We start from the raw sequence: 15,898 nt of genomic DNA, 5'->3' as shown, positions 1-15,898 counted from the left end.
AGAATAATATACTGTTGATTACTTCCTGCAAGAGAAACTAGGTGGGGCCCCCAGCATAAGCACATCTGTTCTTCTTCCTCCTTCCATTTCACTGGAGTGGCCCTTCATAAGTATGGCAATCAAAATGCCAAGGTTTTTTTTTCTTTTATTTTCAGTACAATCCTCATTTTAAAGATTCTTTTCCCAGAGTTCCCATTGTGGTGCAGTGGTTAACGAATCCGACTAGGAACCATGAGGTTTCAGGTGCGATCCCTGGCCTCGCTCAGTGGGTTAAGGATCCAGCATTGCCATGAGCTGTGGTTTAGGTCACAGACACGGCTTGGATCCTGCATTGCTGTGGCTGTGGTGTAGGCCAGCAGTTATAGCTCCAATTCAACCCCCAGCCTGGGAACCTCCATATGCTGTGGATGCAGCCCTAGAAAAAGACAAAAAAGAATAATAATAAAGATTCTTTCCCCTTATTCATCAAACAATTAATGTGTTCCAGAATTCTAAATTACATCTCCAAAACTACCTCTTACACAGTAAGAGTAAGTAACCAAAGCATTGTTTTACATGCCACTCTTCCCAATTTTGGGTTCAGAAAATAGTTACCATATTCATGAAATTTATGGGCTGCCTCATCACATAGTTTGTAGATAGGAAAAGATTAGAACAAAGCTAGAGGATAGGCTGGCTAAAAACCTTTGGAGTATTTCATCTTGAAATTAAGAGATCAGTTTCCCAAAGCGCAACACTTGGCATCTCACCATTTGTTTTCTGGCTACTTAGAAGTTAAGCTTTGCTATAACGGGGCCCATCTTCTAGGACGTTTCCTCTAATGTCTATTCGATTGCTCTTCCTATTTAAAGAGAGACTATTCCAGTAAAATGCTGTATTTAGTAAATTTATTGGATTAAACGTACTTGTGTCCCAGCTACCTCCACTAAGAATCTAAAGGTCTTTATGTAAAAGTAGGTATTACAAAACCATGAAAAAAAAGAATTAACTGAAATGAGAGATCCAATAATTTTCATTAAGGAAAAGTGATGACAGAATTATTAGATCAGAAAAGAGATGCTGAGGATACACTAAGCTTTCCAGCAGCCAAACCAAGTGAAAATCACATAGAAATCCATAAAAAGAGACCTACTTTTTCTTTGCTCTGGATCTGATAAATACTTATTACATGAATCTTGAAGTCAGGAACATTGAACATCATAATTTTTGTAGACAATAAAGTCATTTCATATAGGGCTAGTTTATATTAAATTTTAGTAAAAAGACAAGGGAAGGGGTAAGTAGTGGGAGAAAGGAGTAAGAGGGGTTATAGTTTAAAAATTATATTTTATGGTAATGTAACTTGATACGGAGGTAAATCTGGGACCTTAATGAATTTTGTAAGTGATAAGAATTCCATTTTCTATGACTAGCAGCCACACTAATGGTAAAAAATCCAAAGTAAAATGACTTATATTTGGGCCAGCAAGTGGGAGTAGTGAGCCCGGGCAGGATCTGGGCTTGCCGATCAGGGATCCGTAGCTAAGTGCTCAGTGCTTAAGGAATAGTTTGGCAGTGTGACTGGTCTTGATTTTTGATGGCTGTGTTATGAAAGAAAATGGAAGTGGAGAGATGAAGTGGACTCCCAAATGGATTTATTAAATTAGGTTGAAGTGAATGACATTGACTGAAATACAGCTTCCTTAATGTGTTCTGAAATTACCTCTGGAAAAGTCTGATATGATCTTTACAAGCGAGGTTTCTTTTCTAGATTTCTCAGCTTTTGAACAGAGTGGACTTGTCAATATCAGAGCAAAGCACCAAACTGAAGATGTCGCACAGAGACAGTAACCATCAACTTCAGCTTTTGGATACTAAGTGAGTCATCAACTTAGAAACAGTGGTTTTGGTTGAAGTTCTTTATGAGCTTACTCATTACTATAATTTTTTCCTTTTTTTAAAAAAAAATTTATTGCACAAAGTAAAAACCATAATGGAATTTCACAGGAAAAGTTTCCTTGTAGCATGTTGCCACTTCACCTTCCTAATTATTGTTTTTAGTGATTGGACAAGAATCCATCTATTCATCTAATAAATAGTTCTCAAACATGGCCAAAGATCCAGTGGTGAAGAGTAATAGGCTCTGTTCTTACCCTCGTGGAGGTGATAGTGTAGGGAGTTGATGAATATTGATCAAATAATGAGCTGAGTGCTTGCTGTATTTTTTTTCTTAATGAATTTTATTACATTTTAGTTGTACAACAATCGTCACAACCAAATTTTATAGCATTTCCATCCCAAACCCTCAGTGCATCCCCCCACCCCCAACCTTCTCTCATTTGGAAACCATAAGTTTTTCAAAGTCTGTGAGTCAGTATCTGTGCTGCAAAGAAGTTCACTTTGTCCTTTTTAAATTTATTCTATTTTTTTTTTGTCTTTTTGTCTTTCTAGGGCTGCACCCACAGCATATGGAGGTTCAAAGGCTAGGGGTCCAGTCGGAGCTATAGCCACTGGCCTATGCCACAGCCACAGCAGTGCCAGATCCGAGCCTCATCTGCGACCCACACCACAGCTCATGGCAACACCAGATCCTTAACCCACTGAGTAAGGCCAGGGTTTGAACCTGCAACCTCATGGTTCCTAGTAGGATTCATTTCCGATACACCACAACGGGAACTCCATTGTGTCCTTTCTTTAGATTCCACATGTAAGTGATAGCATATGATGCTGGTGTCTCATTGTCTGACTGACTTCACTTAGCATGATTATTTCTAGGTCCGTCTATGTTGCTACAAATGCAAATTCTTTCTTTTCAATGGCTGAGTAATATTCCATTGTGTGTATGTACCACATCTTCTTTATCGTCTCCTCTGTCAACGGACATTTAGGTTGTTTCCATGTCTTGGCTATTGTATGTATTTGCATGCTGTATTATTACTAATGGCAGTGAGCACTTTGAAGAAAATGTACACAGTTGCCGTAGGCTGAATAATGGCTCCCTCAAATATCACCACATCTTAATTGCTGTGAATATGTTACAGTGTATTATATGGCAGACAGGTACTTCACAGATGTGACTAAGTTAAGAATCTTAAGATGGGTAAGCCCTAGCATCCCTTAAGAGCAAGGCAGGAGGGTCCAAGGCAAGAGAGAAGGTTCTGTGACAGTGGAAGTGTGACGTGCTTTGAAGATGGGGGAGGGAGCCACAAGCCCTGGAAGTTAGGTGGCCACAAGAAACTGAAAAAGGCCTCCAGAAGGGATCACCTCTGCTCACACCCTGACTTTAGTCCAGTGAAACTGATTTGGGACTTCTGACCTTCAGAACTAAAAGAGGATACATGTTTTGTGTTCAGCCACCACGTGTGTCGTGATTCGTCTCAGCAGCCATGGGAAACTAATACAGTGGTGCTGGAAGAGTGGTTAACAGAGGCCTGGTTGTGGGGCTCAGAGTGAGCGCTGAGAATGAATGACATTCACTAGGGAAACAGGTGATGGAATAGCCTGTCATCGGAGGGATGTGATATGCAGGAAGCCGTAAGGGGCAGGGGGTCTGGAACAGAGCGTGTGGGTGGAAATGACTAGAAAGGAGGCAGGCCAGCGTGCAGGGCCCTGTAGACCATGTTCAGGACTTTTTGCTTCTTTCTTTAGAGCACTAAAGAGCTGTTGGAGGATTTTAAGCAGATGGAGTGATATGGTCAGATTCAAATGTTATTTTTAAAATGGCCTTGATTGCAATTGGACGATGGAACTCAAAGGGTTGACGTGGAGATGGGACATCAGTTGGGGGCATTGTTGCAGGTGTATAGGTGAGATCTGTCTGCACTAGGGCTGTGCTGGGCTGTCTAGTTAGGACACTAGAAGGTGTTACACTTTCCCGTTGTGTTTTAGTGTCGCTTTGAACTGTACCCGCCCCCAATAAAACTCATCTGCTGCTCTTCTACTCAGTCACAAAACCATACACTTTTCCCTCTCATGAATCTTCACGAGCTTGGCATTTTCCTGCCAAAGCAGAGCCAGTGGTGACTATATAGGTATATGTGTATGTTCCTGTGTGTATGTGTGTGTGTGTATTTGACTTAATATATTTTTTAAAGATGACTTCAAGAGTTCCCTTATGGCACAGTGGGTTAAGGATCTGGTATTGTCCCTGCTGTGGCTTGGGTTGCTGCTGTGATGGGGTTTGATCCCTGGCCTGAGAACTTCTGCGTGCCATGGAGATGGCCAAAAAAAAAAAAAAAAGATGACTTCAGTATGGAACTTTGTTAGAGGCTTGTGCAAATTTTAAATTAATCCTTGTCCTGGTTCTCATATGTCTCCATGCTTAATGCCATTTCAGGGTTGTTGTTGGCTTAATAGGAATTCTCTTATGAAAAGCATGTTTCCTTTCCTCTAATTATCTATATTTATATAATATTGAGTTATGTCACCCTTTCTCATAGATCCTATATGCTTGCCAAGTACAGAAAGACCCCTCCAATCCTCTTCCTTGCATCACGTATTTTTTTTTTTTGTATTGTAAATTATGTCCTTTGGAGATAGTACTAGTCAGCAGACATGACTATCTCTATTTTTTTTCCTACAATTTAAAGTCTAGACGTCTAGACACGATGACTTTTCACAAAGGAAAGGGGACAAAGCCTGGGGCCTTTGTGAGGTAGACGGGCAGATTAGAGACTGAAAAGGTAAAACTGTGGTTGGATGGAAGGCAGCTATGTTTACCACTATACTACCAATACAAGTGGGTAAACGAGGAAAAAACCCATTTCCTTGAGAGATTATAAGGAAACTTACCTGTCGAAATCTTGATTGTGGAGGGAGGGGTAAAAGATATTCCTTGAAAATTCAGGACCACGATACAACTATTACATGGATTTAGACTTAGAATTCACATTACCCAAGCACCTTGAAGAAGACCACAAAAGATAATTTATCTTAGAATGCTCTTGATTTGGTAGTGGCTTGAGATGCCATGCGGAAGCAAATGCAGATAATTCAGTCTTCAAGTCTTCTCACAAACTGATGAAATTCTAAGGAACACAAATGTACAATTGGAAATTATAGAACAACAGAGTTCCTGTCGTGGCGCAGTGGAAACGCATCTGACTAGGAACTATGAGGTTGCGGGTTCAATCCCTGGCCTTGCTCAGTGGTTTAAAGATATGGCGTTACTGTGAGCTGTGGTGTAGGTTGAAGATGTGGCTCGGATCTGGTGTTGCTGTGGCTCTGTTGTAGGTTGGCTGCCACAGCTCCGATTGGACCCCTAGCCTGGGAACCTCCATATGCCATGGGTGCAGCTCTAAAAAGATAAAAATACAAAAAAAAAAAAAAGGAAAAAGAAAAAAGAAAAAGAAATTATAGAACAACATGAGGAAGAAAGCCACAAGAGTAATAGAGAAGAAACAATAAGCAGGATCAGACTTAGACATACTGCATGTAGGAATTACTGGATAAAATCAGTATATGTATGTGTATATGTGTATGTTTGTGTATGTATATATATGTGTGAGTACACACACACACACACACACACATTTTGAAAGGATGAGTGGGGAATAAGAACTTATCAGGAGTTCCTGTTGTGGCTCAGTGATTAACGAACCCGACTAGTAACCATGAGGTTGCAGGTCCATTCTCTGGCCTCATTCAGGGGGTTAAGGATCTGGTATTGCTGCAAGCTGTGGTATAGGTCACAGATGCATCTTGGATCTGTCACTGCTGTGGCTGTGGTGTAGGCCAGCAGCTGCAGCTCTGATTCAACTCCTAGTCTGGGAACTGCCATATGCAACCCTAAAACAAAAAGAAAAAAAAAAAAAGACCAGTCAGAATTGACAAACAACCAAATAAAGCTTCTAGAAAATATAGTAATCAAAAATAACATGTAACTTCTTGCCTCAACTGACCAGGGAGCCTGAACAATGACCCAGGCAGCCTCAGCCTATAGCCCGACCTGGCAGTGGAGCCCAGCCTATGACCCCACTTGATTGTTGAGCAGAGCTTTTGGCCTTGCCCAAGTGAGGACCCCAACCAATAATCCCTCCTAAAAGTAGGACATACCCTATGACCCTACCTGACTAGGGAGCCCATACAGCAGCTCCACCCAACCACAGAGCACAGCCTCCAGTTCCATCTGACTGTAGTGTACAGCTGGTAGGCATGCCTGACCAAGAATCCTGGCCCGTGACCTTAGTCAACAGTAGAGCACAACCAGCAGCCTGCCCAGTAGTGGAGCCTGAGGCCTCATCACATTGTGAAGCCCAGCCTGCAGCCCCACCCAATCATGGAGTCCAACTAGCAACACTACCCTGCCAGGGAATACTGCCACCCCATCTGACCAGAAGTAATTTCAGAGCCCAGTTAGTGGCTTCACTTGACTCCTCAACCCATCCAGCAGCCCTGCCTACCCTGGGAGTCCTGCTTGAATGTGGGGCTCAGCCAGCAATCCCCCTCTACCCATATCTCAGAGCATGGGCAGCAGCCCTGCCCAACTAGAGCCCTGACAGACATAGATAGAAACTTCCATCCAGTAGCAGCAGGACAGTCTCAGGATAGATCATATGTTATGCCACAAAACAAGTCTTAACAAATTCAAGAAGACTGAAATCATATTAACTACAAAATGGTATGAAACTAAAAATTGATAACAAGAGTAAATTTGGAAATTTTATTAATGTGTGGAAATTAAACAGCCTACTCCTGAATAACCAGTGGATCAAAGGTTGAAAGGGAAATTTTTAAAATCTTGAAACAAAGAAAATGTAAATAAAACATACCAAAATGTATAGGATGCCACAAAAGCAGTTCTATGAGGAAAGTTTCCAGCAACAAACACTTAAATTAAGAAAAAAGAAGACCTCAGAGTTCCTGTTGTGGCACAGCATAAATGAATCCAACTAGGAACCATGAGGTTGCAGGTTCAATCCCTGGCCTTGCTCAGTGGGTTAAGGATCTGGCATTGCTGTGAGCTGTGGTGTAAGACAGCAGCTGTAGCACCAATTTGACCCCCAGCCTGGATCCTCTGTATGCCATGGGTGCAGCCCTAAAAAGCAAAATAAATAAATAAATACAAATAAATAAATAATAAAAAAGTTGCAATTCTCACTTAAAATTTAAAAAAAAGAAATAAAAAACAAGACCTTGAATAAACAACCTAACTTTATACTTAAAGGAAATAGCAAAAAAGAATAAAATAAACCCAAATATAGCAGAAGGAAGGAAATAATAAAGGTTAGACCAGAAATAAATGAAATAGAGAATAGTAAGCAATAGAAAAACAATGGGGAAAAATCAGCAAAACTAACTGATAAGCCAAATAGACAGAACTTTGTCTAGATTAACCAGGACAAAAAGAAAGAAGACAAATTATAAATGAAAGAGAAGACACTACAGTTGACACCAGAGAAATAGAGGATCATAAGAGATTACTATGAACAGTCATATGCCAACAAATTGGATAACTTAGATGAAATGGCTAAATTCCTGGAAATAATCTAAGTAAAATTTAATTATAAAAAAATAGAAAATCTGAACAAACCAATAATGAGTAAGGAGGTTGCATCAGTAATCAAAAACTTCTTAACAAAGAAAACCTCAGGACCAGACGGTTTCACAAGTGAATTCTGATAAATATTTAAAGAAGAATTGCTGGAGTTCCCTTCCTGGCTCAGCAGTTAATGAACCCAGCCAGGATCAGTGAGGATTTGGGTTCAATCCCTGACATCGCTCCGTGGGTTAAGGATCTAGCATTGCTGTGAGTTGTAGCATAGGTCGAAGACACGGCTTGGATCCAGCATTGCTGTGGCTGTGGCATAGGCCGGCAGCTGTAGCCCTGATTTATTAACCCCTAGCCTGGGAACTTCCACATGCTGCAGGTGCAGCCGTAAAAAAAGAAAAATAAATAAATAAACAAATAAAGTAGAATCTCCAGTCATTCTAAAATTCTTCCAAAAAGTTGAAGAGAAGCAAACACTACCAGACTCTTTTTACAAGGCCAGAATTACCCTATACCAAAGCCAGATATAGACACTACAAGAAAAGAAAATTACTGGCAAATATCTGCAATGAACCTAGATGCAAAAAGCTTAACCAAATGCTAGCAAACCAAAGTCAACAGTATATTAAAAGGATCATACACCATGATCAAATGGGATTTATCCCTGGGATGCAAGGACGGTTGAATGTACACAAATTAGTCAATGTAATACATACACTACATTAACAGAATGAAGGATGAAGATCATATCATCTCAATAAATGCAGAAAAATCATTTGACAAAATTTGGGGTCATAATAAAGGCTCTTAACAATTTGGGCACAGAAGGGATGTATCTCAACATAATAAAGGCCATAGATGACAAGCCCACCACTGATATTATACTCTGTGCTGAGATCCTAAAGGCCTCTCTTCTAAAATCAGAAACAAAACAAGGATGCCCATTCTCACCATTTCTATTCAGCATAGTACTGCAAGTCCTGGCTGGAACAGATAGGCAAGAAGAAGATATAAAAGGCATCCACATCAGAAAAAAAGTAAAATTATCCCTGTTTGCAGATGATATGATCTTATGTAGAGAAAATGTTAAAGACTCCACCAAAAACCCATTAGAATAAATGACTTAAGTAGAGCCAGTCAATCTTCTTGGTCAAGTGGGGCTGCAGGCTGACCCCGGTGGGGCGGGGCTGCTGGCTTGGCTTCCTGCTCTGGTAAGGCGGAGAAGCTTTGCTTTTTGATGATAATGACCAGGAAGTTTCCTTATTACTTCTGCATATGTCCCATTGCCTGACTTAGTCATATGGCCACACCTAGTTGCCAGGAAGGCCGGGGGGTGTAGTCTGGGCCATATAGCCATGGATCCAGTTCACATTTGAGGGTTTCTTGATAGGGAAGAAGAGGAGAACAGATATATAGTAGAGAATTAGGGGTTTCTACCACAGTGGATGTTCTTTTTATTATCAAGTCACATATATTCTTTTGTACTCTTATTGTTTTCATCATAAGAATAATTGGAATTTTATTTTAAGGTATTTGGAAAGGGAGAGGACTATGGCAGTGGTAGTTGGAGGGGGTTACTTTTCTTTTTTATTTAAATTAAGAAATATCTGTATGTATGAGGCAAGAGTGATTTGGAGAACATTAGAGAGAAAGGGAGCCAGGCTCCTGTATCCTTTGAGTCAAGAGCATTTTCTGAACTGCAAAGATGAGCACCTGGCATGGCTCTGTGTCACTGCGTGACACCTCAGTGCCCACACTGTCAGCTCTGCATGGGTGCAAAGTATTATCAGGTACTTTTCTGAGTTTTCCTCCTCCCCTCCCAATTTAGTGCTAAGTGCAATTCTAAGAAAAAGGTGTAATTCTGAGTGAGCTGAATTTAATGCTGACATATTTATGAGCAATCTGTTAGAGACTGAGGTTGTTTGATGTCTTTTTAAAATTGTTTTCCATCTAACTTGCTAACTTTCTTATTTTAGATTTAAAGGTACAGTTGAAGAGCTCAGTAACCAGATTTTATCTGCACGGAATTGGTTGCAACAGGAACAAGAACGGATAGAAAAAGAACTTTTGCAGAAAATTGATCAGCTTTCCTTGGTTGTTAAGGAAAACAGCGTAGGTGTTGATGTTCAGCATTAACATAGTAAAGTTATTGGGTGGGACCTGCTATGGTTGAATAATACCTAGGAGCTTATCATTGATTTATTTAGCACTGTATCAAGCTGTTCAGTTGGTTTTTTGCCTTAGAATCTCTTTCCATGGCTCACATTGATGCTTTTTTTTTATTTGTTATATAGAGACAGAGCGCTTTGATTTGTTTTGGTTAACAAAGGCTAAGGTTGAAAATTTCAATACTTTCAGCTAAGATGAACCCAAATCAAGACCTTAATGAATTGTCCAGCTGCCTTTCTAAATAAAACTAACAGTTACACTCTTCACCTTTGTTTGAATTTTATGATCTGGTAAAAACAGTGTTGGCTAGATTTCTCCCTTCAGGCCCCTCCATCACACTCTAAAGCCAGTATGAGGTGTCACAGTGCAAAATATAAACAAAGTCCACTGTTTTCTTTTCCATGTTCCTTCTTCTTTTGCCTCACACTCCTGCAGAACTAAGATTTGCAGAACTGTTCAAAAACCGTATCAAGAGAGCCTTGCATATAAAGTATTCAGTATCAGTACTGAACAAGCAAATGTTTTTTGGTTTCATTATCTAGCCTGACTATCTCCCTCTCTCTTCTCTTTTCTTGCAAGGCTTCCTCCCCTTGGGCTTTGATGGAGCATAAGTGACTGGTGCGATTGCATCTCTGGCTCTGCTCTCTCTTGATGCTGAGCTGTTGAAGTGCAGACTGTGTACTGAATACATCAAGAGAGTTTTGTTATGCTGTAGCCCACTTACAGCTTGGTGTTTGTAGCCTGCAGACCCACATTCCCATAAAAACCAAGCATGATGGAGAGGAAATGAAGAAAAATATCCTATTTCAAATATTTCTTTATGTGTCTCCATATTTTATCATCCCTACCAAGTGATTTACTTAGATTCATGATAATACATTTGTGGACTTCTGGGTGTTTGGATCACTATTTTTACATGAAGATTAGTTTAATAACCAACAATCAACTCCAGAATATTGAAGTTTAATAAGATAGAAGCAGAAGTTCCCTTGTGGTGCAATGGGATCTGGCGTTGCCATAACTGTGGCACAGGTTGCAACTGCACAGGTTCAGTCCCTGACCTAGGAACTTCCACATGCTGCAAGTGTGGCAAAAAAAAAGATAGAAGCTTATTTATCTTTCACGTAAAATAAGTCTGGGTATAGAGATTCCAGGACTAATGTGGTAGCTTGTCAGTCTTTACTGACCCATGATTTTTCTGGCTTAACCCTCTGCCAGTCCTAGAAAGAGTCACCCTTATGCTCACTGTTCAATATGGCTGCCAGAGCTCCAGCTATTACATCCGAATCCTAGAAACAGAAGGAAGAAAGAAGAGGCGAGGATGTGCTTTAGCTGTTTTTTTTTTTTTTTTTAACTTTTCCTGGAAGCTGCCACATATGATTGTACTTACATCTTATTAGCCAGAACTCAATCCTATGACCACACCAAACTCAGGAGACAGTAGAAAAATTAGTCTTTATTCTGGGTGACCTTATACCTGGGTGCCTGAAAATCGGGGGTCTGTTATGGAAGAAAGGAAGAATGGATATTGGGATGAGCAACAAGCAACCTTTGCAATTCTGTTCCCTGCAGATTGTTGTTAAATGATATTGTGACTGATGCGAATGCAATGCAGACTCTTTGGAGTAATCGAGTGCCCTTCTTATCATGGATCTCAGGGAGCCAGTGAGAGGGACATGGAGAAGAAGCTCAGCCAGATGTCAGCCAGACTGGACAAAATAGAAGAAAGTCAAAAGAAGACTCTGGAGGTCCAGAGGACAAAGCAAGAAGAGGAGAAAGTACATGGGCGCATCAGTAAGCTGGAGCTGCAGATGAACGAGGACCTGAAGGAAATGAAAGCAGAAGTTGATGCAGGTAGGCCAGAAAGAAAACAATTTCCATAGATCATTTTCTATTTGGTCTAAAAGCCAGTTAATTATTATTCCCTTACAATTACTTATGGACTTGGCTAATGAAATACCCTTAAGGAGTTCCTGTCGTGGCACAGCATAAACGAATCCAACTAGGAACCATGAGATTGTGGGTTCGATCCCTGGCCTTGCTTGGTGGGGATCTGGCATTGCTATGGCTGTAGCATAGGCTGGCAGCTGTAGCTCAGATTGGACCCCTAGCCTGGGAATCTCCATGTGCTGCGGGTGCAGTCCCCCTCAAAAAAAAAAAAAAAGAAAGAAAAGAGAAAAAAAAAAATACCCTAGGTGACTTTCTAAGTAGCTTGCTGTATTTTTTTATGAGGTGCATTTTAATTTTTTTATTTAAATATGGTTGCTTTATAATGTTCCTTCAATTTCTGTTGTACAGTAAAGTGACCCAGTCACAGAGTTCCCTGTGCTTTCCAGTAAAACCTCAGCTGTGCTGTATTGAATTAAAAGGTTCCTTCACTTTCAAGGGCTTGAAGATAGATACACCTCAAGAGACAGACAAACAACACTAAAATCACTTAGCTTGCAAATGATGTACATTTTCTTTAGTGCCATCCTCAGATTCTTTTCTGATGATAGCCAAGGATACTATGTCTCAGAAATAAGCATATATTTTGGAGGAAACTTTAAGGCTGATATTATACTGCAGTTGTCAGCATAGCAGTGAGGGATCTTCCTCTGCTCAGCAGTCCACAGGGCCCTTTCCTTCTCACTTGTTTGGAAGACATTGCCAGAGCTGCTTTCCACTTCTGAAGTGCTGCCAGATAAAGTGGGGTTTAGATTTACAGCCTGAGCTCAGGAATTCAGAACTGGGACCAATAACTGGAAGATACCTGAAGACAGATTTTTACCTCATTGTGAAGCAGAAGCTCCCACAGATAACCATCCTAGAAGGACACTGGTGTGTAGAGAGAACTCTTTATGGAAAGTATTCAAGTGGAGGCTGGTTGATTGTAGTCAGGAAAGAGGAGACAGTCTGATAGTGTGGGAATGGAGACTAAATTATCCCCAGCTCCTTCCAGTTCCACGGTTCTGTGAATTTGCTTCATGGAATTGTTCTGTTTCTTGTACATGGAAATAAAAGTAGTTAGCTATCCCGAGAATAATTCTTTTGTTAACTCCCAAAAGTTCATTATTTTATTTAAGGAGAAGCTTCTATTAGTTAGCTTATTTATTTATTAATGCTTGCTATTATTATTATTTTTTGTCTTTTTAGGGCCACACCTGAGGCATATGGAAGTTCCCAGGCTAGGGGTCCAATTGGAGCTGCAGCCACCGGCCTAGGCCACAGCCACAGCAACTTGGGATCCAAGTTACATCTATGACCTACACCATAGCTCACAGCAACACGGGATCCTTAATCCACTGAGTGAGGCCAGGGATTGAACCCACATTCTCATGGATACTAGTTGGGTTCTTTACCCCTGAACCATGACAGGAACTCCCTGCTATTAGCTTATGAATTGAGAACTTGTAAAGATAAAAATGAATTTTCTTTCTTGGTCTTTTGGGCTATTAGGATATGAAGTTTGAATATTTCATTAGTGGCTAACTTGGCATCATTTTCTGAGTGGATTTATTATCAGCTCTACAACATGTCACTAAGGTTGTGAATAGTGCCTAATAGAAATGCATATGAGCCTTTTTAAAATTAAAAATATTTCCTTTTTCATATTACAAAAACACATTTATTAATGGAGAATCATAAAGCGCAAAATATAAGGAAAAAAACTTCTATTACCCAGAAGTCTTTCTCAAATGTATATTATCTTTCAAATGCAAGCTCATGCAATACATGCTGATTTGTAACCTACTCTTTTATTTAGTATTATGTTGTACTTTTCCATTCAGTAAGAACATTATTTTTATTAAAAAAAATTTTTTTTTGCTTTTTTTAGGGCTGTATCATGCCATATGGAAGTTCCTAGGCTAGGGACCAAATTAGAGCTGCAGCTGCCAGCCTACACCACAGCCACAGCAACGCAGGATCTGAGCCATGTCTACAACCTACATTGCAGCTCATGGCAATGCAGGATCCTTTACCCACTGAGTGAGGCCAGGGAAACCCGCATCGGATTCATTTCTACTGCACCACAATGGGAACTCCCAAGTACATTGTTTCTAATAAGTAATTTTGCAGAGTATAGTTGATTTACAATATTGTGTTAGTTTCAGGCGTATAGCAGAGTGATTCAGCTTCATATTTTTTTTTCAGATTTTTTCCATTATAGGCTATTATAAGATATTGAATATAGTTCCCTGTACTATACAGGAAATTTTTGTTGCTTATATATTTTATGTATAGTAGTTTGTATCTATTAATTCCATACTCCTAATGTATCCCTCCCTCACCTCTTTCCTTTTTTCTAACCATAAGTTTGTTTTTTGTCTGTGAGACTGTTTCTGTTTTATATATCGATTCATTTGTATTATTTCTTAGATTCCACATGTCAGTGATATCATACAATATTTATCTTTCTCTGACTTACGCCACTTAGTATGGTAATCTCTAAATCCACCTATGTTACTGCAAATGGCAGTATTTCATTCTTCTTTATAACTGAGTAATATTCTATTACACACACACCCACCCCATATCTTCTTTATCCATTCATCTGTCCATAGACCTTTGTCTTGGCTATTATAAGTAGTGCTACTATGAACATTGGGGTGCATGGGTCTTTTCAAACTAGATTTTTTTGCCTTTTCTGGATATTTGCCCAGAAGTGGGATTGCAGGGTCATATGGCAAACTATTTTTAATTTTTTAAGGAACCTCCATTCTGTTCTCTATAGTGGCTGCACCAATGTATATTCCCACCAACCGTGTAGGAGGGTTCCCTGTTCTCCACACCATCTCCAGCATTTATTTGTAGACTTTTTGATGATGGCATTCTGATTGGTGTGAGGTGATATCTCATTGTAGTTTTCATTTGCGTTTTTCTAATAATTAGCAATGTGAAACATCTTTTCATGTGCCTATTGGCCATCTGTCTTCTTTGGAAAACCATCTATTTAGATCTTCTGCTCATTTTTTTAATTGGCTTTTTTTTTTTTTGATAATGAGCTGTTTACATATTTTGGAAATTAATCTTATCAGGGGGGTTGTGATGTTGGTTTCTCCCGGTGTTGGTAAAGTTAGCTTTGATCTCTTGGTTAAAGTGGCATCTGTCAAATTTCTCCATTGTAATATTTCCCTTTCCCCTTTATATCTGTGAGGAGTTACTATGAAATTATGCAGCTATCTTGTTTCCTATCAAATCTTTTCTCTAGTAGTTTTAGCATCTATGGATAATTTCTGCTCAAGTCAACTATGACTATGCACTATAGGATTTGATAGAGCATTATTATCTTAACATTAACTCTTGTGAAATTTCCCTCTTCTTAAAGGGTTTACAGCCATCTATGAAAGCATAGGATCCCTCAGGCAAGTTCTTGAAGCTAAGATGAAGCTGGACAAGGACCAGCTACAGAAGCAAATCCAACAGATGCAAAAGCCAGAAGCTCCCATGTGAAGACTTGGGACAAGGACCTCAAGGGGGTTTTACCAGTGGGGCTCAGAACTGGATACCTCTGTAGTCAGACTGCTGCTGCATTCGGGATTGTTCTCTTCATGGCGTGCATGTGCCAAGAAATGTGTTTTCATGGGTCTAAATGTTTACCTTGAGTCTTGAAAACACTCTCTTTAAAAGTATTAAATACAAATTTTTTACCACTTTTTTCCACTTCTCTAAATTCAATGGAATATTCTCTCCACCCTGGATTATTATTATTTTTTGTCTTTTTATAGCCGCACCTGTGGCATATGGCAGTTCCCGGGCTAGGAGTCAAATCCAAGCTGCAGCTACCGGCCCACCGCACAGCCACAAAAATGCTGGATCCGAGCCACATCTGTGACCTATGCCACAGCTTGCATCAATGTCGGATCCTTAACCCACTGAGCGAGGCCAAGGCTCGAACCCACATCCTCGTGGACACAATGTTGGGTTCTTAACCTGCTGAGCCACAACGGGAACTCCATCCACACTGGGTTTTGAAAGGCTTTTATCCCCTTCATTTTATGAATGAAAAGACTTAATTTTCCTTCAGTGCTTGATGCTCTAGCCAAGACTTTACTCTTTTGGGAAATGTCACAGTGATCTTTTAAATTTTTTAAATTAAGAAACTAATGAATTGTCACAGGACTGTGTTGCTCCTCACCCTAAATTAAGAGAATGCCCTGATAGATTAGAATTCAACTTTGAGTTCATATTTGGATTGTATTATTATTGTCTGTGCATTTCATTTATTGCTTATCTTCTTGTAAATCTGTCTTTTGTAGGGGGAGGGGATTTAACAGTTGG

The 15,898-nt window shown here is 39.9% G+C and overlaps 1 protein-coding gene across 2 annotated transcripts in view; it reads left to right on the top strand.

The window, feature by feature from the left end:
• Positions 1-15,270, top strand: part of FAM81A (family with sequence similarity 81 member A) — a 69,528-nt gene extending 54,258 nt beyond the window's left edge. For both annotated transcript variants that reach the window (XM_047766222.1, XM_047766221.1), the window contains exons 6-9: positions 1,751-1,857; positions 9,445-9,580; positions 11,296-11,491; positions 14,946-15,270. In XM_047766222.1, coding sequence (XP_047622178.1) covers positions 1,751-1,857; positions 9,445-9,580; positions 11,296-11,491; positions 14,946-15,070 — 564 coding nt within the window. In that variant the 3' untranslated portion in view covers positions 15,071-15,270. The remainder of the gene's footprint in view (positions 1-1,750; positions 1,858-9,444; positions 9,581-11,295; positions 11,492-14,945) is intronic.
• Positions 15,271-15,898: the final 628 nt, after the last annotated feature.

The sequence above is a fragment of the Phacochoerus africanus genome, chromosome 2 (assembly GCF_016906955.1).
Source record: "Phacochoerus africanus isolate WHEZ1 chromosome 2, ROS_Pafr_v1, whole genome shotgun sequence".
Taxonomy (NCBI): Eukaryota; Metazoa; Chordata; class Mammalia; order Artiodactyla; family Suidae; genus Phacochoerus; species Phacochoerus africanus.
This window is presented reverse-complemented; position numbering and strand designations above follow the sequence as displayed.